The 22,003-nt window shown below is 39.1% G+C and overlaps 1 protein-coding gene across 1 annotated transcript in view; it reads right to left on the bottom strand.

The window, feature by feature from the left end:
- Positions 1–22,003, bottom strand: part of MAN1A1 (mannosidase alpha class 1A member 1) — a 54,799-nt gene that overhangs the window by 28,216 nt on the left and 4,580 nt on the right. Inside the window, exons 2-4 of the mRNA XM_081905446.1 lie at positions 15,383–15,479; positions 8,391–8,506; positions 4,133–4,213 (exon numbers count right to left, since the gene is read on the bottom strand). Coding sequence (XP_081761572.1) covers positions 4,133–4,213; positions 8,391–8,506; positions 15,383–15,479 — 294 coding nt within the window. The remainder of the gene's footprint in view (positions 1–4,132; positions 4,214–8,390; positions 8,507–15,382; positions 15,480–22,003) is intronic.

The raw sequence follows: 22,003 nt of genomic DNA, 5'->3' as shown, positions 1-22,003 counted from the left end.
ATTACCAAAAAATGACTATTGCAATTTGCTAATTAGGTTTTATCTTATGAGAAGAGGAGCAAAAACCCAGTGGGAAAAAGTTTAATTCAGCTAACAGTAAAACTTCTGTTAGCAGAATGGGGAAGGAAGCACTTTTCAGCTACTCCCTCTCTCTCTGCAATCCGCCATGCCTCCCTAAATCTGCTCTGAAGGACTGGGAGGACAATCTGGAGTAAATTTAGAGAGAGGTTGATGAAAGGGGGAATAGCTGAAAACTGCTTCCTTTCCCATTCTGCTAACAGACGCCTTACCTATCTGAATGACACAAACGGTTATAAACCTAAGGAAAGTTTTTTTTAAATGTAACTAAAATTCCCTGTAAAAACACAGAGAAGAAAAATGCAAAATGTAGATAGGGCACAGAGTTTGCAGATAACTCAATGCACATGAAAGTCATTGCTCTAAATAAAATTCTTATCTACATATTACTTGAAAAGAACCTCAGTCTGGAGGAGACACTGAAAGTTCCATGAAGTGCCCTGTAAGTTTTCCTACTTGGTTACATACACAATCTTTTGCCTGATCAACCTTTAATCTCTTAGCAGAACAAAACTTTACATCTAACTGGTCAATACTTGTTTTGTTGGCTTTAGAACATCAGGGACTGCAATCTTTAGCTGATCTAAGGTCAATTCATGACAAACAGAAAAACATTTATTCCAACGAAATAAAAATGCAGGTTCAGTGTCACAAAAATTGAATTATCTAGGACTGCACAAATGATTGACAAACCCTGAATCAAGAACCGAAGCAGAGCCACTTCAAAAAGGTTTGTCTGAAGTGGATCTCTACAAAGCACTATGGGAATTCAGATGTTTAATCACAGCAAACTGAGGCTCCAAAAATTTCTCCTCTAGTTTGTCATAGAAGAAAAATGCCAGAGCTGGGAGAGGGAGATGTCTTTTGTGACAGACAGGTCTAGCTTTTAATCAGATGACATCATTTTACCAGGGCTCTCCAATCACAGTGCTTTGGGAGACGGGATGCTGAATACATCACCTAGTTTTTGTCTCTTCTGTGATTTGTCAATTCTTTGTGCTCTGCCAGTGGTGACTGCTTGGAAAACACTGAACATTTAAGCCCTTCTGCCTTTGTGCCACATGCCAAAAATATCCACTCCTATCAAATCAGCTTTGTGCTTAGTTTCTGTGACTTTTGGTGCCAACTGAACACAACACAAGCCTGAAGCTATTTCTTTCATTCATCATAACTCCCTAGCCACGGCACTCAACGTCCTGAAATTTTGCAAGTTACTTTCCTAGGGAAACCTCTACAATGTACAACATCTTCATAATAAAATTGTTGCCCTACAGTAAAGTGCCAGCCAGCTCAGGTGTAACGCACACACCAAGAATCTAGGTGTAGTTAATCCAACAGGCTATATGGGTGAATACCCAGGCGATGGGGATGCCCCAAAGTGGGATCAGACACAAAGTCTGGCAAATCACTTCAATCTCTTCTCCCAAAGCAGTAGAAGACAGAAGGGAAGGGGGAAAGGGAACACACAATAGGGATTCACACACACGCCAGGCAAAGGAAAAGGGGTCAAGAAAGGAAAGTAACAAGCCAGCAGTAAAGATGGTGGACAGGAGTAAAGTTGGGAAACCAAACAAAATGGTGACTGGTAAAAGACAAAGCTGAGGAGGAAAAAACAACAACCAACCCTCAATCATACCAACCAAACAGACAAAAACACTCTGGAAAACACATCATGCCACATACCACTCACATAAAGAATAATTAGAAAAAATAAGCTTTAAAGAGACAGAGGAAACACCTGAGGAGAAATCAGTAACAGGAGCCAGAGAAGATGTGTACAGCTTTCGTCAAAGGCATATTGGGAGCGATCTACATCCCAATATGTTGTCCTGCCTTTCAACCACTAGGTGGGGCCATAGACCCAACCCGATAGCCTGGTTACCACAATGTGAAATCTGCAAAGGCTGTGTTGCAGATCTGCTACAGCTATCATTCTGAAATTTGGCAGGATTCATCCACTTAGAAGGGATCAAATGTTGCTCTTTTCCAAACCAATGAAGTGGGGTCCAAACCGAATCTTGTGGTTTATACACACCCCTAGCAGTTTCAATAAGCAGGTATTTACCTTAAATAAATAATGTCCAAATTCAATGCTCTGAACTGTTGCATCTTTTAAGTAGCAATCCAATTTGGTATGCAGGTGTTAAAAGTTAATTGTAATGTCATTTTCCTACTGTTTTATCTATTAAGTAGTTGAAGTAATTTATTCTTTCAGGGAGACACATGAAAAGGTCTCCATTCTTAGAAGCCAAATTACATTTAGGACAAGTCAAATTACTTCACAATCTCAGAGATCCTAATAAAATATGGATATAATACTGATAACCACAAAATGGTGTAATGTATGGAACATAAGCAAAGTTTGCTGTGGGACCAGAAAACTGCGGATGTAAAGCGGAGGCTATCAGACAAAGTTGTCTGATGGTGTAAAGTTGGTGAAAGTGTTACCACAAGTAAGAAGGAGTCTACAGCACAGCATCAAGAAGGAAATTCAGAGAAACTGAACACCACATTTGCTGCATGGGAATATTTCCTCTCTCCTTTTATTGTGTGCTGTTCCATTGGTTCTTCCAAGTCCCCACTGAGCAAATTTTGGAGGTGGGGAGCAGTGTGGGGAGCTGACCAGGGAGAAGCCCCATTATGCAAACAGAAGACCTTGTACAAGGTCTCTGCTGACGGGACTCATAAGCTGAATCCTGCCGTCAGGGAAAAATAGTTGTGCTGATTTTAGGCAGCATGATACAGCGCAAGCTCACACTGTTTCCCTGCCCTGCTGCAACCCTACACTTAAGTACAGGCACCCTAAGAACAATATCCCAAGACTTCTCAAAGAAAAGCAAAAGAATTCCCATTTTTGTCTTTTCAACTACTGTGTATGTAAGAAAGAAAAAGGGGACATCCACCTTTCTAGAATTTCAAAGTTATGGGGGATGAACTCCTCATTTGGAGTATGTACCGTATTTTTCGCCCTATAGGACACACTTTTTTCCCTCCAAAAATGAAGGGGAAATGTGTGTGTGTCCTATGGGGCGAATGCAGGCTTTCGCTGAACCCTGGAGAGCGAGAGGGGTCGGTGCGCACTGACCCCTCTCGCTCTCCAGGCTTCAGGAAGCTATCCGCAAGCCTTGGGAGCCCGGCGGGAGTTCCCGCCGGGCTCCCAAGACTTGCGGACAGCAGCCTGCAGCCCGAAACCCGGGGAGCACAGTGGGGTACGCCCTGGGCTTCGGGAAGATATCTGCAAGCCTGGAGAGCCCGGCGGGAGTTCCTGCTGGGCTCCCAAGGCTTGCGGATAGCAGCCTGTTCTGGGGGCTGGGGTTGGGGGAAGCTCGGGCTTCCCCTGCCCCAGCCCGGCAAGCTCCGGGAGCGATGGCGAGGTTGCGCAACCTCGCCATCGCTCCCGGACCCCCAGCCCTGGGGCTAAAAACGAATCCAGGACAGCTAGCGGGATCCATCCCACTCGCTGTCATGGCTTCTTTGCTCTTTGGGGCTCGGGCGGGAAATAAATCCCCCCTTTATTCCCCCCCCCCAAATAAGTGCGCCCTATGGGCCGGTGCGCCCTATAGGGTGGAAAATACGGTACATACAGGGTAGTTTACAGGAACTTTGGGAGTGAGAGTCTGGGAGAGGCACAGATTCCCACAAGAGATGATGGACTCTCCTTACTTGGAGGTTTTTAAGCAGAGGTTGGATGGCCATCTGTCATGGATGCTTTAGCTGAAGTTCCTGCATTGAGGGGTTGGACTAGATGACCCTTGAGTCCCTCCCAACTCTATGATTCTATGACTCTCTTGAAGAGCTCAGTGATTAGGTCTTCCCATTTTTGAGGCATCCCAGACCCAAGTTGTTAAGGGCTTTGAACCCGGCCTGGTAGTGTATGAGGAGGTAGTGCAAGCTTTTGAGCACTAGACTTATGTGCTGGCAGCATTTCTCCAATTAGCCAGTCCCTGGTGTGTTGTTGGCTAACTTCCGGACCCTTAAGCCAAACTTTGGGCTTTAACCTGTTACTCAGTATTATAGATTTAGAGCTACTATTGAAGACCATAAATGATCTTACCTCTTCTCCAGAAAGGTAGTATGCTGAAAGCAGCCCACCAACAAAGCGAATGTTCACTTCAAAAACCGAAACTTCTGCATTCTATGAATACAAATACAATACATTTTTTGGTAAATTATAGTGAATTTTCAACATGAAAAGGAAATACAAGGTCTGCAGTAGTATCCAGTTGTTTCTAGGGTCTGGTCTGCATGACATGGTAAGCCAAATTTTGGCAGGCACCTCGAGAGGAGCTTGCAGCTGCTTTGCTCCTCCTGGTGCTTTTAACTCCTGTGCTGCACTGAGCTAAGTCAAGGTTTGGCTGAGCACGTTGTTTGAACCCAAGCTCATGGTAAGGTTCTCGCCTCACTAAACACAAGCTGTATCCATGATTTTTTTTTTTTTACAAACTTGGCTCCATATCACAGACAGTGAAGTTACTATGAACTCTTTGCCTCCAGGAGGATAAGCTATCCAAAGATTTAAGCATAATTCTTGCCCAATTTGTATTCAGTGTTTATGCCAGTTTTAAGCTTCAAAATGTAGAATGAAAAAGTTTATATCCAGAAGCAGAAATAAAACGATGCTTCACAAAGTCAGAAACATCAGCTAAATTCTAAGAAAATGTATTTATTGTTTCCACAATGAAGGAAATATTTCACCTAAGGAAGAGTTTAACAGACTACTAAAATCATTTGAACCTCACACCCTTACCATATCCACAGCACTACGTTTTTGTTTTTAACAAAACCCTAAGAATAGGATTATTGGCAAAAGCTCTTTGTGAATCATATCTCTATGGGACAAATACATTTTCATGATGTTGTTATTATTCCCTGTCTTTCCAGGGAAGACAGTTCTTCCTAGATTCTTTATGCCCATTTCTTTGTTGCAAATAGTTACACCATTTTACAACAATTAATATATTATGTATTGTTTGTTACACTATTCACATGATCCTGATCTTGACTGGGACTCTGCAGTGGTTTCTCATCCAAATTCCTCCATCTCCTATTTGCCCCTGAATGGACTGTCTGCTATAAACAACACTGCCAGGAGCAGGAGCAGCCACAGAATAACGTCTTGGTGGAGAACTGGCAGCTGTAGGCGATTCTTCTGTTTAGTACTCTATGGGGCTGATTTTCATCCAGAAAGCAAAATTAAGCACTTAAAAACAACAGCCTGTGCTTAATATGTAGTTAGGCCATTAATTACTGCCTAGCATATGCCAATTTTTTAATAACAAGGCAAAAACTTTGCATACAGCTACAGCTCTCTTTATTAGTATATCAATTCCATAACATGATAAATTTTGTTTTAAATGTGGAGAGAAAAGATATCACAAAAACTTAAAACTTTTTATCATATATTAAATTACTCAACTTTCTCTCATACAATCTAAGGATACTATCATTTTAAATTATAGCCCTAAATAAACCTTGCAGATTTGCTGAAGCTAACAACTGTACAAACCATAGCATTTCTAGAGTACGTTACACAATCCACTGAGGCATGTGGAACAAATGAAGCAAGAGATTGTAGTCAGCGTAGACATGAAAGCTCTGTATTTAATAGGAGAGCTATCCTTAAGCTCATTATGGCAAGCTAGCATCACCCTGGGAAAACATGTGGATGAGAGAGATTTGAAGAGAAGCTGAAGAGGCTTTACTTAACTTCTAGGAAACCAGTCTGCATTTGAATGGGAATGTGGGGAAGAAGAAGACAATGAGGAGTCTTATTCAAGCCTGTATCAGATTTCCCTATGAGCAGATAATGAATGAAGTCTCAAATCAAAGATGGGGGGGGGGCACTTAAAATACTCTCTCCCCTCTCGCAAGCTTCAGAAAACTATAAAGATATATCATGTGTAAATGTAAGAAATAAAATATCTGATGAATGCAGTTGAAAATCAGTAGGCCATATATGAGGATGAAGATGAAAAAGGTAACACAGGAATCATGGATTTTAACACTAAGTGTCTGTCAGCAACCTATTTCTATAGCAAATATACCATAAACGTCAGGAAAGAGAAATAATGCACTGTATTCTTCCATGTATAACGCGCCTCCATGTATAAGATGCCCCCTATTTTGGGGGACTCCAAATTGAGAAAATGGGGATATTGTATCTGTGTACAAGACGACCCACAATTTTGAACATAATTTTAAAATAAAAACCCCCCTAGTCTCATACACAGAAAAGTACGGTAAGTATTTGGATAAGAGTTGGGAGGAGCAGATTTAGAATCAGGAAGTGGCAGGGGAATATGAAGACTTCCTTCTAATATGTCTTTGTAGTGGGGGAAGGGGGAAGAATATATACTTGCTCACTGAACTGTAAAGTTGCAGAGCAAGCCTGTTCTAAAAGTTGCTGGGTCAGATGTGGATTTTCAACTCCAGTCAAGTCAGCACTGGTTATTACCAGAGTCAGACTTTGGTAATATGGCCCCCTGACTGAATAGTTGCCCATATGTTGGCAAACTACCAGCTGTTTATGCTATACTAAGATCACCTTTGTTCTTTTAAAATCAGATAATTCAGGAGTGAATTTATTTCCTCTCTACCTTCTGCAGAACTCTATGTTCAGAATTTGGCAGCTCTGCCATCACACATTCTTCATCTCCCTTAATCAGGCTTCCTCAACCTCGGCCCTCCACATGTTTTGAGACTACAATTCCCATCATCCCTGACCACTGGTCCTGCTAGCTAGGGATCATGGGAGTTGTAGGCCAAAAACATCTGGAGGACCGAGTTTGAGGAAGCCTTCCCTTAATCATTGGATTGCTTCACCCATTTGTCTTTTGTTGTTGTTCATTGGAAGTTTCTTTGAGTAAGCCCATTTACTATCATTATTATCAATTACATTTATTAGATGCTTTTTGTTGCCACAGGCTACTCAAAGTGACTTTACATAAAAAAGAAATAATAAATTTAAAGTTTATCACAAAGGAAGTTAGAATTCTATGTCCCAAGTTGCATCACTTTGTGTTTACGCAGAACTACATATTCCCTGGTACTGCTTTTGAAGCTCTTCATGGTCTGTTTGGAATTTTCTATCCTGACTACTGTCTTCCACAAGTTTTGCTATCTCACCAATCATCCTTATCTCCAGTTTTCACACTAAATGCTGTTAGTCTTAATACAGAACATTGCAGCACTCGTTTTTTATGACTTTATTCCATTTTTAGCTACCCTCTGGTTCCTGTTTATTAACTAGTTGATCCCTATTTATAACATAGGCATGCGACTGTTTGTGAATTAATTTCATTAAATCTTGCATGAAATTACTCCCATTTATTAGGAAGGATTAAAACTAAAAATGTATTTAGTTAGATATTCCTTTGGTAACATCATCAGAATATGCAGCAAAGGCTAGATTTAAATACATAAAGACTTCTGGGAAACATCGAGGTGATTATAAATACCAATTCCACAGTGACCTGACAAACAATACCTTGGCAGAAAGATTTTTCTTTCAGTGAGACATGCAGGAAACAGATAAATGGAAAGGTGCTGCTGCTTATAATTTTGTGTTTGAATGGGATTTCCTGAAATTTTAATTGCTATATGCTGAGAAAAATTGAGGTGATACAGCCACTTTTCAACTTTAAGAATAGGAGGCAGATCATTAATTGCTGCCTTGGTCTAACAAAATATTGTTCACATTCTAGCATTACATTCAGATTCTCTCTAGAACAGCCCCATGGGGTGGGAAAACACAATTACTACAGAAATATGACACCCAGGTTTACAGCTCTTGGGACAGAGGTAGTTATGAAGGTCTTTTAAAGTAACTGTCTACCTAACATATGTTTTCTAAGTAAGAACACAGTTTAACTAGCATTTAAATTTTATTTTATAACATATACCTCCCACAATTACCTTTAAGAAAGATTCTTACTCAAGGATTTTACATTTTAAATAGGTAGTAAAGCAAAATGACATACTGGAAGTCCCATTTGAATTGTGTTAATTAGCTAAAGATTTAAAGTTTAAAGCTCGGTCTCATTTGAAGAGAAAAAGAATTGTCATAAGGGTGAGATAAGTAACTTGCTTAGAATGAAACTTGCCTAGGCCTGTTCTGGGTTTGAAACCCATGTTGGGCAAAAGTTTCCTGGACTGCAAGGGGCTGGACTAGATGACACTTGTGGTCCCCTCCATCTCTACAGTACTATGATTCTCTTCTGAGGACTGCTAAAAAAACCCAGTATCTCTGAACATTCTTCAAATCAGGGTTGTTGCTATGTGTGCAAGCAGTAGAAAAAGAACACAATACTCACCACATTGAAATCTAGATTTTTCTCTACCCATTCTTTAGCTTCTTTAAATTCATCTTTCATTTCCATGATGTACAGTGTATCCAAGGCATCGACAATTGTTGCTCCTTGAATATTACCTGAAAAGGGCCAGCATTGTAATTAATGATAAGCTTTTTTTGCTGCTCTATCAAGAAATATTTATAAAGCAGACAAAGATCATAATAACTTTCATGGTTCTCCGTCTACACTAACTACAATAGAGTTGCAGATATTATGAAGGGAAAATCCTTACAGTAACTGGATTTTTAAATTTGCTTTAGTGTCCTATTCTATAGCACTGAAAATCTGATGCACACTTGTGTGCTATGGTCTAGTTGTCCGCATTTGTGAAAGTAAATTTCTTGTCAACAGGCCTGCAAATCAAATATCAGTCCATAAATAATAAAATACTTCATTTTGTAGAAAGCTTATGATTGAAACAGAATACCTTGAATAATAACTATGATTCCTGCATTAAGAGCACTATTTGGGATTCTTTCCTATCCTCCTATACTACCTGAACACCATCCTTTTGTTCACACAGCCCCCTGCAAGCATGCGACATTTCTTCAAACTCCATATTCCTCCAATAATACATTTTGGATTCCGTGCCTCAGTTCTATTATGCTCCAGGCCCTGTCTATAAGATGCTCTTATTCTGTTACAGAATATAATGATATTGCGTCTCACCATGATGAGAAGGTTGGGTGCAAGAAAGGTGGTAGTTTGTTAGGTGTTTTTTTTTTTAAGTCTCCGCATTTCTATTCTGAATCACATCATTTTAGCTATTTCTCCTCTACCTGACTCCTCAGTTAACACAAGTCTTTCTTGTAACAGTGCATTTGTTATTCATTAACTACTGAAATGTTATAGCTGTGTACAACGACAAATATTTTACAGAAAAAGATATGAGATATCTTGCAAACAATGCAAGAACATTAGCATGTAAAGAAAATGTAAGCAATTCTTTTGGCGAACAACTTCTGAATGGGCCTCAACTGGCAATTGCAAAATCATATAAGTGCCTTGAAACAACACACATCAGTGTGAATGTCCTTTCTGTAAAACCAGCAATAAAAGCACAAATAATAAGCTGAACCACACGTCCCACACCAACATATGACTCTCCATTCACTAAGAACAGTAAGAGAAAGAGAAAGGCATACCTCATCTTTTCAAAGGTTTGAATACATGAACTTGAAAACTGGCTGAATTCTCAAGTGCTCAATTCTAAACTACAGGGAGATTGCACATTCTGATTCATGAGTCAACCAATGTGGCACCTGGAAGCACCCACAGAGGCCTTCCCTGCCACCTGCAGCATCCCTGCCCCACTGCTGAAATTTGGCTTGAAAGAATATGCTGCTCTATGATGATTCTGGGAACAACTGCTGATCTGAATTGTCTGCTTTCAGCATAACTTTAGTTGTATCTTCATGGCCATCAAAGAAAATGCAGTGAATTTCACCTATCTAACAAAGAACATCAAATTCCTGAGCCCGGGATTCAGAACTTTTTCTTAGGCCCTCTTGACTGCAAGTCTCTTTTCTTCAGTGATCAAGCTGGCATCCATAAAGGCAGCTGTGGCAAGTAGGCCAATACCATATCTGATGCTCTGCATACCAACATTATGTATTTCTATTGTGTTGAACTCTGCCTTTTTATCAGTAGTGGAAGGTGTATTTGGCTTTTCTAATGTCAATTCATAACTTCCATCATTTCCATCTTGGTCATCATCTATGTGTTATTCATTTTCATCAGCACAGAAAATTATTTCGTTTGATGGTATTGAATCATCTAATCCACTTCTATGCTTATATTCAACAAGCCTTCTCTCATCTTCTCGCTGCTTCCACTTTTTAACTTGTTTGTTATGCTCAAGCATACTAGATAATCATGTTAATGATTATTATGCAATTTTACACACATTGTTTAAAAAAATGACAAGTTTTAAATTACTGGAAATTCCACAAAATGTTAAAAAGTCAATATTTGTTTGCAAAGTACAAATCAAAACTAATTACAGTTGTACCTTGGTTCTCGAATGGCTTAGTTGCCGCACAAATCAGCTCCCGTATGCCGCAAACCCAGAAGTAAGTGTTCTGGTTTGCAAATGTTTTTCGGAAGCCGAACGTCTGATGTGGCTTCTGCTTGAGTGCAGGAAGCTCCTGCAGCCAATCAGAAGCCACGCCTTGGTTTTTGAATGGTTTTGGGAGTCGAACAGACTCCTGGAACAGATTAAGTTTGAGAACCAAGGTATATTTATTTAACCAAAATATCTTTTGAATTCCCAACTCATGTTACAACTTTTTAGCAACCCTCATTTTTTGAAAGTTAAAGTTGAAAAATTCAGCATACCCTATTATGAGAACCTACAATTTTTTTCTCTTATACTACTTGAAGCTGCACCACTATGTACACTTACAAGGGGGTAACTCCCAATGACTTGCCTCTAATTAAATATGCATTGGATTGGCCTGCATGTTTATTCCAAGTGTGAGATAGTATAATCCCAAATCAAACACCACTGCTATTGGTTTTTCTGTGTTAGATAACATGGCTTGTAGTCAAGCGGTGGGAACTAGCCCTGGATGTTTACAGAGAAATAAATGCATTATCAAGTGGTACTACTCACAATACTCCAGCAATTTAGTTTAGTTATATTGTGAAGGCAAATACCATGTTTTTATTCCTATATTTTAAAACCATCTTTAAACAACATTCCTCTGTGAAACAAACTCAGAAAAGCCTTCCAAGACAAATATGCTACTTGACATGACATCATTTAGAGGACAAAATAGGGTAATGCAATTTAATAGCATGAACAGGATAAAGTTATTTGATTTACCAATAAATCCTGGAACTAGTTATGCTGCCAGAAGAAGTGTTATTGGATTTAAAATAGTTTATCTTATTAAATCAGCATAAGCTATAAATACAAACTTCAGTGTATGGCTCCAGCAGGACAATTTATCCACTGAAATAGCATGTTTCTTAAGTCTCTAAAAGCAGGACACACTGAATTGTGATGCTTAGCATCTGCAGAAGAGCCTTGGATCAGAGTTTTAAGTATGCCATGTCATTCATTCATATATATATGAATATATAGACATCAAGGGGAGGGGAGGGTAGGTTAGCAGTTCTTACAAGGATGTTTGCCTGACCTGTGATTTGCAATAGACTAGCAACAAATTGTCAGAGTAAAAGCATTACATTTCATGGCCTTTCAGGAAAGTACTAAGAGATAGGCTGTATTCAATGGCCTGCAGCTTGAGCCTCCAATATAAAAAGAACTTTAATCTAAATTCTCAAATCTGCTTATATTTCAGAAATAACTTCTTTGTTGCTGCCTTTTTTCTGCTATTGTTTTATATTCATCACTTAAGCTATTAGGACCTGAAACAAATTAGCTCATACAGGGTCTGCTATACATTTGCTACTTACTATAACCCAAACTAAACTTGTAAAAAAATTATGTTTGTTCATACCATTGGTACTAGATTTACCTATACAGTCATACCTTGGTTTTCGAACAGAATGTGTTCTGGAAGTCCACCGGACGTTCAGCTTCCAAGGCAAAGTTCGCAAACCAGAACACTTACTTCCAGCTTTGCGACATTCGAGTTCCAAGTTGTTCGTGAACTAAGCTGTTCCAAAACCAAGGTACGACAGTAGTTTTTTTCTTTGTATGAAGAAGATGTATGCAATGTGAACTAAGGCTAAGTTTAAAACTTTGTTTTTCAAGAGCAGACAGTCTCACAGAGTGCATTGCAGTGATCTTCACGTCTGCGTGCACACAGAAGTAAATCAATTTATACATATGTCATACAACATGTAGATCTAAACTGTAATAAAAATTAAGGTTATAAAAAGAGAAAGACCAGCAAAAATAACTTTAGAAGTAAAAATATCATAGTCATATCTCATAACTCTGACAAAGGATTTAAAAATTCTCATCTGCTTGCTATTTCATTGTTCTATACACTGTGCCCAATCATGTTTGAACCTGTTCATTCTGTAACTTGTTGAACCCAGATACACCAAGTAATTTCACTCAAAACTGTTATTTCCTATGATTTAATACACCATTCTTTCAGGTGGGGAATTTCCCCACCCTGTGACCACACACAGTATTTTGTATATAGTATCCTTGCAGAAATCCAATTTTTAGATTACCAATGCATGGACCACTGTGGCTAGATTATCTTTGCCCAGGAACAGACATAGTGGGCATACCAACCAAAGCTAGCTACTGAAGTCAGTTGAGCCTCTAGTAATGAAGATGAATGACTACATTCTGACTACAAGCTTGGTCCTTCAGAAGGAATAAAACTACATCCAGACAAATTGTCTGGACCTGAGGACTACCTATACACAGTGCCTCCATCATGCCAGTATTCATGCTCACCTTACTGGCCCTCATCCAGTCCACCATTGCATCCAGAAACCAGCTCAGGGCTTGCATGTTGACTCCTGACTTGGGCATTACAGAGAGATAGAACCATCTGCTTACTGAAGCCATTGTTCTCCAAATCTTGTAATGGCCACCCCCAATAGCTTCATATAGATGATAAATAGCATTGGGGACAAAATAGTACCCCACAGCCTAACTACTAGAGGGCAAACACATTTGGAAGTCCCTAGAGCTCAGTGGCAGAGCATCTACATTGCATGCAGAAGGTCCTAGGTTTAATCCCTGGTATTTCCAGGTACAGCTAAGTGTATCCCCTGTTTGAAACACTGCAGGGTTGCTGCCAGTCAGTGTAGACAATATAAGCTGTTTCCTTTGCTGCTTTCTGGACTTGCAGGAAGAAGTGGAACCAATGAAGATCAGTACCTTCAACTCCCAACCAACAGAAGAGATCCAGAAGGATGTCATGGTTGATGGCATCAAATGTTGTTGTAATATCAAGAACAAGTAACATGACTGCACTCCCACTGTCTCTCTCGCAAGCAATGTCATCTATCAAGATGACCGAGGACAACTCAGACCCAAAAACCAGATCACAACCGAGACTAGTAATGGTCAAGATAATCTGCATCATACAAGAGTGAATGTACTTGAACTGTCACTGCCCTCTCTCAAACACCTTCCCCAAAATGGGGATATTGATGATTTATCCCAATTACCACTGGATCAAGGATTTAAAGACGCTCCTAAAGGCGATGGTGAAGCATACACCCACTACCATACCCTACAGATAACACAGCCACTATGAGCGCTGTGGTGCTCACAACGTAACAGAGCCTCTTCAATTATACCAGGCTAAACCATTGAGTCAGCAAGAATGTGGTGTTACACCTGCTCTCTGTGCTATTAGACCTTTCCTTGACAGTATTTGTTTAGTTTGCAATCTATGTTGCCAGAAGTGAATAATTATTAACATGTGCCAAGGTCAATATATGTAAAGCCCCATAGAAAAGCTGTTATTTCCTTTCCAACCTTGGCATTTTAGACCACAGTTTTAAAAGAAGCAGCAACAAACTTGAACTGTTAATCAAAAGAGCCAGCTACCAAGATTGCTCTCCACTATATTTAACAATTCTTCCAAAAGTGGAAATATAAATTTAATGGCCTTTTGGTAGAAGAAAAAAGTGTCAGTAAGGAGTATATTCTAAGTACTGTGGCATAGCAAATATTCTGCTTCTCATAAAATTTACCATAATGCACATGGGTTTACACTACGGCAGCTAAGACATAGTCTATAAACAAGTCTTTCATCTAGATTTTTTCCCAGAGTAGAAAACGTCATGCAGAATTGCAGCAAGCAAAAGGTTGTCACTAAGAACAACCCCATATTTCATATTCTCCATCTCATTCCTATGTGGGGTAATGTTTAACAGATTTCCCCCTCTCTCATCATGAATGAAGTGGAACACGTTGCCTTGATACAGTGTTACAGAAGGCAATAAATAATTCCATGATCATAGTAAAAAGAGCATGAACTGGGAAATCTGGATGGTGATTGCATGTACTGTTCCCTCAACATTATAGGGAAGGAGATACAGGGCTGCTTTTTTGTTGGTAGCTATGACTTAATATTTTGCCTTTCCTCCAAGGAGCTCAAAGGTAGTCCTGCTCCCCTTCCATTTCATACCACAACCCTGTGATATTAGCTAGGGTCCAAGTGCACAAAGCCACTTAGTAAACTTTATATTCTAGTGGGAATTTGAACCTGGTGTCCCTGCCCATTGTCTGACTCTCTAAACACTACTGGACTTTAGGCTCTTTTACTTCACTACTGAGCAACTAAAGAGAAGTTTCCAAACATGAGATGGAGATTACCATGAACATGCAACCCAAAAGACAACTGAATTTATCACTTTAGAATTCTGGCTGGCTAAAGCACATTAAATGAAACAAAAGCTTGGATTCCACTGTTTTAAGCACAAAATAGAAGCAGCTAAAGGAGAAAAGATCTACAGGACAAGAAGGCTATTTTTGTTGCTGTTATGGAAGTTCTTAAATTAAGAAACAAGGCTCCCTCAAATATTCCAGAAATTCCTACTGTAAACTATTATCTATTAATAAAGGATATAGATGTTCAAAGCTGATAATACAACAAGAAAAAGCTTAACTGAATGATTCTAATTGCCATTCTTATGTAGTTAGCATGCCTATTTTGAAGAGTGCTTAAAATCTTTATCAGTTTGGCCAGGCTCCATGGTCAACATATGATAACCTTACCATTTTAAATTGTTATTTTTGATACTTGAAGCCACTCAAGGGCCCTATGGAGTCATGCTGGTGGAATAAAAATCCCCATATAAGGAGTGCAACACTGTAGTATACCTTGTAAGTGAGGAACAAACCAATAAGACAATGCTGCTTTGGTTATTTTCAATAATCAACCATTTACAGATAACCAGCTGTTGTGACATGTGCTAAGAGCCCACATGCTTCTAATGTAATCTCTAACTTCAGAGCAGTAAATCAGATGATGTCACTAAGTACAAAAGCACATATTACTTACCAAATAAATTGCTTGAGTGTCCTTGTTTCGATATGGGTTTCAGTTCATTTAATCCCCATGCGTAATGTTTATAATTATCCCAGGCATGTTTCATCATCTGGTGGGAAATGAAAGCTGGATTATAATGTTGATTTAGCAAGAAACCATTGCAGTAAATGCTAGCAGAAAATATACTGTACACTGAGAATCAATGTGTTGAATTCAGTGGTTAATTAAATCCATATTGTATTGTAGACATACCACTTTAACATAAAGCATTATTAACATTAAGTTGCTGTTGTGGTGTTTTAGTTATAGTAGGGAGTCTTTTATTCAATTCCATTCTCTATTGTTAATTAGGAATTTGTAATGCGCACCCATTAATTCTCATTAAGAAGTTTAGCTAAAAGACTATTAATCCAATTAAGAATTTCCCTCTAAGACTACAGGCTTCTGAAGCTGGGAACTACAGAAAAGATATTTTATTCCCCCACAACATATGCTTACAAAGTTATGAAAGATAAATCATATGTCTGGTAGAGACTGCAGTTTGGTTACAAGCTAGCAGACTGAAACAACTTGAAAGAAAAGAAAAGACAAGACCAAATCAATGACGGCGGAATACATTCTAGCAAGCAGTGGAGTTTTATGGAATATGCTAAATGATCAAATCCTGTAATAGGAGTACCAAAGAACTAGATGCTTTCCCATATTTACTAGATGAAAGACTGGTGTTCTAATATTTCACAGGACTCCCACAGCAGCACAGTCTTTGTTCCATCCCCATGCCATGGTTGCCACTAAGCAACAGCTGAGTAAACACAGCGGTACCTTGGTTTAAGAACAGCTTAGTTTATGAACAACTTGGATTAAGAACGCTGGAAACCTGGAAGAAAGTGTTTTAATTTGTGAACTTTGCCTTGGAAGCAGAACATGTTTCGCTTCCTGTTGAGTGTGTTCCATTTGTAAATTGAGTCCCCCGCTGCTATGGAAAAGAACGCTTTGGTTTAAGAACGGACTTCTGGAACGGATTAAGTTCATAAACCAAGGTACCACTGGAACTTCCATTCAAATAGACTTCATAAAAGTTTAGGCAGCTTTTCTTAAAAGATTCAAGAAGACAACTTCACAGAAAATGACATTTCCTTCCCATGATTGGTCTAAGTGTCACTGATCACATCAAACAAAAATGTCAAGAATATAATTTATAAAGCTACTACATTTTGGTTGGTGTGTATACTTGTATCACAGGCCAGTTTTTGAAAGCAATACAATAGCCAATCCATATGCTGAGGGAGAGAGCAGACAGATCTTCGGGGAGGAAGCATTATTCTTGACATTTTTGTTTGATGTGATCAGTGGTGCTTAGACCAATCATGTGAAGGAAAGGTTGTAAAAGGAGGAAAGGTAGTAGAATTAGAAATAGATTTCCCACTTTTCTCTGCCCCTTGATAGTTTTAAATGTGGATGTTCCTTGGTATGGCTAATTTTAACACCATGAGTGCCATCTTATGAAAAATAGTGGAACATATGCTTCTACTATGTCTGGTCTGACAAATCTGATAATGGGGAAGGCAGCAACAACTGTGTGTTCACTCAGACTGTGCTCACGCTCCCATGTACTGTGCACTCAATGCATTTCCAGTGCTGCGTTTTTCATCCCTGTTCATCTGACGTTATCCAAAATGCAGATCAAGTCTGTACTTTGCTATAAAATACTGCAGCCTGATAAATTGTTAGAATCATAGGATGATAGAATTGTAGAGTTGGAAGGGACCCCAAGGGTCATCTAGTCCAATCCCCTGCAATGCAGGAATCTCAGCTAAAAACACCTAAGGAAGGGGAGTCTACAACCTCCCAAGGGAGACAATTCCACTAACAGCTCTTACTGTCTGAAAGCTTTCCCATATGTCTAGTTGCATGTTTAGTTGTTTGTTTGTTTATGTTTTCCATATGTTTTGCTGTAACTTGTCAAACCAGCTTCACACCCGTTAGAGTCCTTAAGTTGCTTGTAACTTGTCTCTAGCCAATATGTAAATACCTTTGCATAGAGTAAAGGCATCCGTGTCCCCTCAACACTGCTTGGTATATACACAAACAAAAACAAACCTGACACTAATAAAGCTGTGCTGATGTGAACAACTGGGAGGAGGGGAAGCTGTAAAATGGACAAGGCGGGGAGGACAACTTTACTGCACTCTAAGGTGGCAATGTGAACACACTGTCATTTGGCAGCCCTTGCTTTTTTCTTCTTAATTACCGTACTCTCCATAGTTATCTGCTGCACCTCATTTGGACAGAATTCTTCCTAAACCATTTTAGCCAACAACAAAATCTGGTGAAAACTTAAATTTTCATTATTGCTTGTTCTCTTGCTATTCTACGTTGTGTGTGTTTGTGTGTGTGTGTGTATGTATGTATGTATGAATACACACACACACACACCCTCTTACCACAATAAAAGACCTCTAAGTGGTTTAATAGTACACAATCTGAAGTATTCATTAAAAATGCCAATAAAAATGTTAAAAGCAAGTTACATATTTATAAATATATACAGTGGTACCTCAGGTTACATACGCTTCAGGTTACATACGCTTCAGGTTACAGACTCTGCTAACCCAGAAATAGTACCTCGGGTTAAGAACTTTGCTTCAGGATGAGAATAGAAATCGTGCTCTGGTGGCATGGCGGCAGCAGGAGGCGGCCCCATTCGCTAAAGTGGTGCTTCAGGTTAAGAACAGTTTCAGGTTAAGAACAGACCTCTGGAACGAATTAAGTACTTAACCCGAGGTACCACTGTATATATAAAATCAGTAATTTTAAAACACAGTAGTGTTGCTCCTCATCTTGGATGAGATTTCATATTTCAAGTGTTCTGACTATTTAGTTTTCTCTCATCTCAGAATTGTATGTCAGTAAAACACCTGAAATACTTTATTAAAGTGCTGCTTATCTACAACACACATTCCAATGCCAATCTTCCACCATAAGCCCTTGAAACAAAACCTAAAACTGGACCTGGACCACATGTGAGGTGAGCACCCCCATGTTAACAGAATTATTGGTCCTTATTAGTGTACCAGCTGTTCATAGCCAAGTGCCAAATTTATACCTGTCAAACATGAAACAGACTGAAACCGGCTTTCCACATATGCTAATAGTCAAGTACTAGATTGTAAGAAGAGAAACCATTCTGGTGTGTGTGTGTTTTATAGATTATGATGTGATCCACAAACCAATTAAACTTTGACCTAAGTCTATTCTACATTTTCAAGATAAGCACAAATACAACCTGGGTTGCTCAACTGTACTGAGGAAAGTTCATATGTACACACACTCACACTCTTCTTATATATACACATACATACACTCTTCTATATTGCATTTATAGTCTGGTCTGCAATCCCAGGAGGCAAGACAGTAGTGTTTTACCTGCACCAGTCTGAGAGTTTCCTTCTTGGTGTGATTCCTGCCTGCAAGAGGTTTTTTTTGGCTGACAGCAGAGTGCAGTGTTGTTTGGTTGCTGACTGACTAGATGAGCTGGGATGTGATCCAGAGCACATCTTCGCACAAAGGCAAATCTTGCTGCGGGCAGCAGAATTAACACCAAAGGGGATTTCCACTTGCAGGAGTTATAGGAGTATGGGTGTGTCAGGATACAAAATTGTAGGCCAGGTATTGTGGGTGACAGGCCTGTGAGACCCTGGGAGAGGGGAAGTTTGGTTTGGTGTTGTTTCCCTTGAGTGAGAAACAGGGGGACAAATGCTGTAGCTGTTCTCACTGACAGTGTGGGATTTGTCCACTATTGGGCCTTACTTAGTCTACTATCTGTGGCCCTATCAACTATGATGAGAGTGTTAAGATGTGTCTAGGTGAGCAGGTAGCAGCGAGTTAAGAAGATGCTACCCTGATGTCAGTGTTGGTGAGTAGGGCAAGGTATAGTCTGAATGGAGGAGCTAACCATCTGGGGCAGAGATCTAGAATGCGTACCCCATCTCCCATTTCAGCCCTTCCACTTTTCCAGAAGTTACTGGTAGATTATCCACCGAGTCTTCTGGTCTGATGGTGCTATTAATGAATGTCAGATCAGTTTATAATAAGACCACGCTCATCCACAATCAAATTGGCTGACCTGCCATGTATTACTGAAACTTGGATGGGTAAGCTGGGTGGACCTAACCTAACTCAGCTGTGCCTCTCTCTTCTTCACCACAAAACCTCTTGATGTTGGGATAAGCTTCAAGAGTCTGCACCTGGTGTTTGGACAGAGAGACAGATTGAGGATGCTCCTCCTCTATCAAATACACTGTTGTCCAGCAGTGGCTATTCTGTTTTGGCATTTTATTTCTGTGCCTTGCTATCACCACATAATAAAGCTGCTCCTGCAACTTCTAATTACTTGAAGAAAGTGCATTTATTTCAGAACAGCACTGCATGGCCCCAACACTTTCCATACTCTGCACAACCCATACTCACAACCCTTAATGCTTCTTTTTCTGCATGTTCACACACACACTTTTCTCTAGCTCTGCAAGTCCACCTGGTAAAATCACAAACTCTTTCAGCTGTGCTACTGCAGTGGTGTGAAACCCTACACTAAGACCATAAATATAAACATACTCAGGTCTTTTTGCAATAATTTCTTGAATATTCCAGCAATAAGTTGAATTTTAGCTAGAAAAATCAAAAGTGGGGGGGGGGGAATCACAACCATGGTCTGAATTATAATTAAGACTGCACTATTTGCAAGCAAACCTTTTTTTAAAAAAAGAAAGTGGAACTTGAAGTCCACTCTCAAATGTTCCTAAAGATACAATTTCAAATTCCTGCTTTTTCCAAGTCATTTTTGGGATGTCTTTGCAGCCCAGGTAAGCTGATGCAATTACACCATTTAATAATGCCTCCCCAGGCATTATTAAAGTCATCAAGTTATAAAAACTAGCTCAAATGTGAATGCAGTACTTTATTAAGATGCGAAACATCCTGGGAACTATATTTACCTCTCACAGAGCTACAATTCTGGCTGAACTACTGAACACAGCTATGAGAATACTGGTTTGGGAGTAGACCTATGATATAATAGGAAACATATGGAGGTCGTCTATAGCTGAGAAAGCAACCAATAATGTAATAGAGATGAAAGGAAGGAGGGGTAAACTGACTTCTTTTATGCTATTTGGTGGTTGTTTATTTTGTATACGAATGAAGTTTACAAAATACATTATCAGCCACATCACTACAAATTTGGATGTTGTGACCATCTATACTTGTTGATACTTTAAGTTGGAGAAGATGACATTGTAAGGGATTGTGTTTCTATAGAACCCTGATGGAATAACATAAGAGAGTCCTGTAGAATAACTAAATAAAAAATATTAAATATCCTCTATGCACTTCCTTTTCAAATCTTGCAATTTTGTTTATGTTTAGAATTTTTGTATATTATTTTGATAAGGCACAAAGATCAATAGCAATTCCATGCTCATATCCAAACGGGAAGAATATTTTTGTGGAGCGAGACATGAGTAAACTGAGTAGTCAGCGTCTTGGGATCATCAGATTTTGCACTGTCACAGGTAGAAGAAAGGACATATGGGTAGTTTCCCCACAAGCAGCAAAAGACATGCCTTGTGGAAGAAAGTGACTAGGTTCCAGGTGTCCTTCACAAAGTTTACCAAAAACAATTATGACTAAAAAAACCCACATTTTAAAAATGAAAGTTTATTATAGTATAGTAACCATGGATTTATTTTAAGTGAAAAACTAAAGCTCTGTCAGCATAGTTATGTCATGCATTTGACTTGGGAGATTTCTGCCAAGTTCCAATGATAGTACTCTCACTGAAACTTTATTTGGTCTAGCACAATTTGCAAACTATTCATAATTACTTTAGCAGGTGCAAATAGATCTAAGTTTCAAAGATGGAACATGTTTTACCAATATAAATCTATTAATTATAATGTCAAACTAACAGTGATATTCATAGTGAAACTTTTACTTTTAATCTTGAAAGGCTACATATGGAGTGCATTTCTCAGAGCTACAGATGGGTGGAGAACGAGAACCACATAAGCCAGCCCTACTCTTCTTTTTATACAACAGAACTAGCAAAGCTATATTTTAATAATTATTCAGCAATTATCAAAGGTAGAGCTAAAAAAGCAGTGTCAGGAAAGTTTAATCACATGTCTCCATGTGAATTTTAGTCAGTGAAATACTAAACCACTGTCAATTGCTTCTAATGCAAAGTTTTGCTTTCTTTAATTAAGGGCCCTAAGGCTGCTAGATTCAATGTAAGATACAGTTCTTATGCCTTACATAAATAGTTTAACACTTTTATTCAACCCTTAAAGACACTAGACCTCTGTCCTAAACTGTGTTGCAATTTTGGACCATACAACTTATTTATTGTTTGGAGGGGATAAACAAACAATCTTGAGAACACATAAAATTCAGGAAACAAGTACAGTTCATTCCTATGCTTACCTACTCAAAAGTAAGTCCCTGCAAGTACAATGGAACTTGCTTCCAATGAACTGTAATAGGATTTTAGTCTTGTTCTATAAGAGCCGTGATATTCCTCAACGCTAATGAGATTAAAAGCAATGTGAAGTGTTTAGATATTATTCCTGGTGATCT

This window comes from Podarcis melisellensis (genome assembly GCF_964234715.1).
Source record: "Podarcis melisellensis genome assembly, chromosome: 3".
Lineage (NCBI taxonomy): Eukaryota > Metazoa > Chordata > Lepidosauria > Squamata > Lacertidae > Podarcis > Podarcis melisellensis.
The sequence above is the reverse complement of the archived record's forward strand: the minus strand, read 5'-3'. Positions and strand labels throughout refer to the sequence as shown.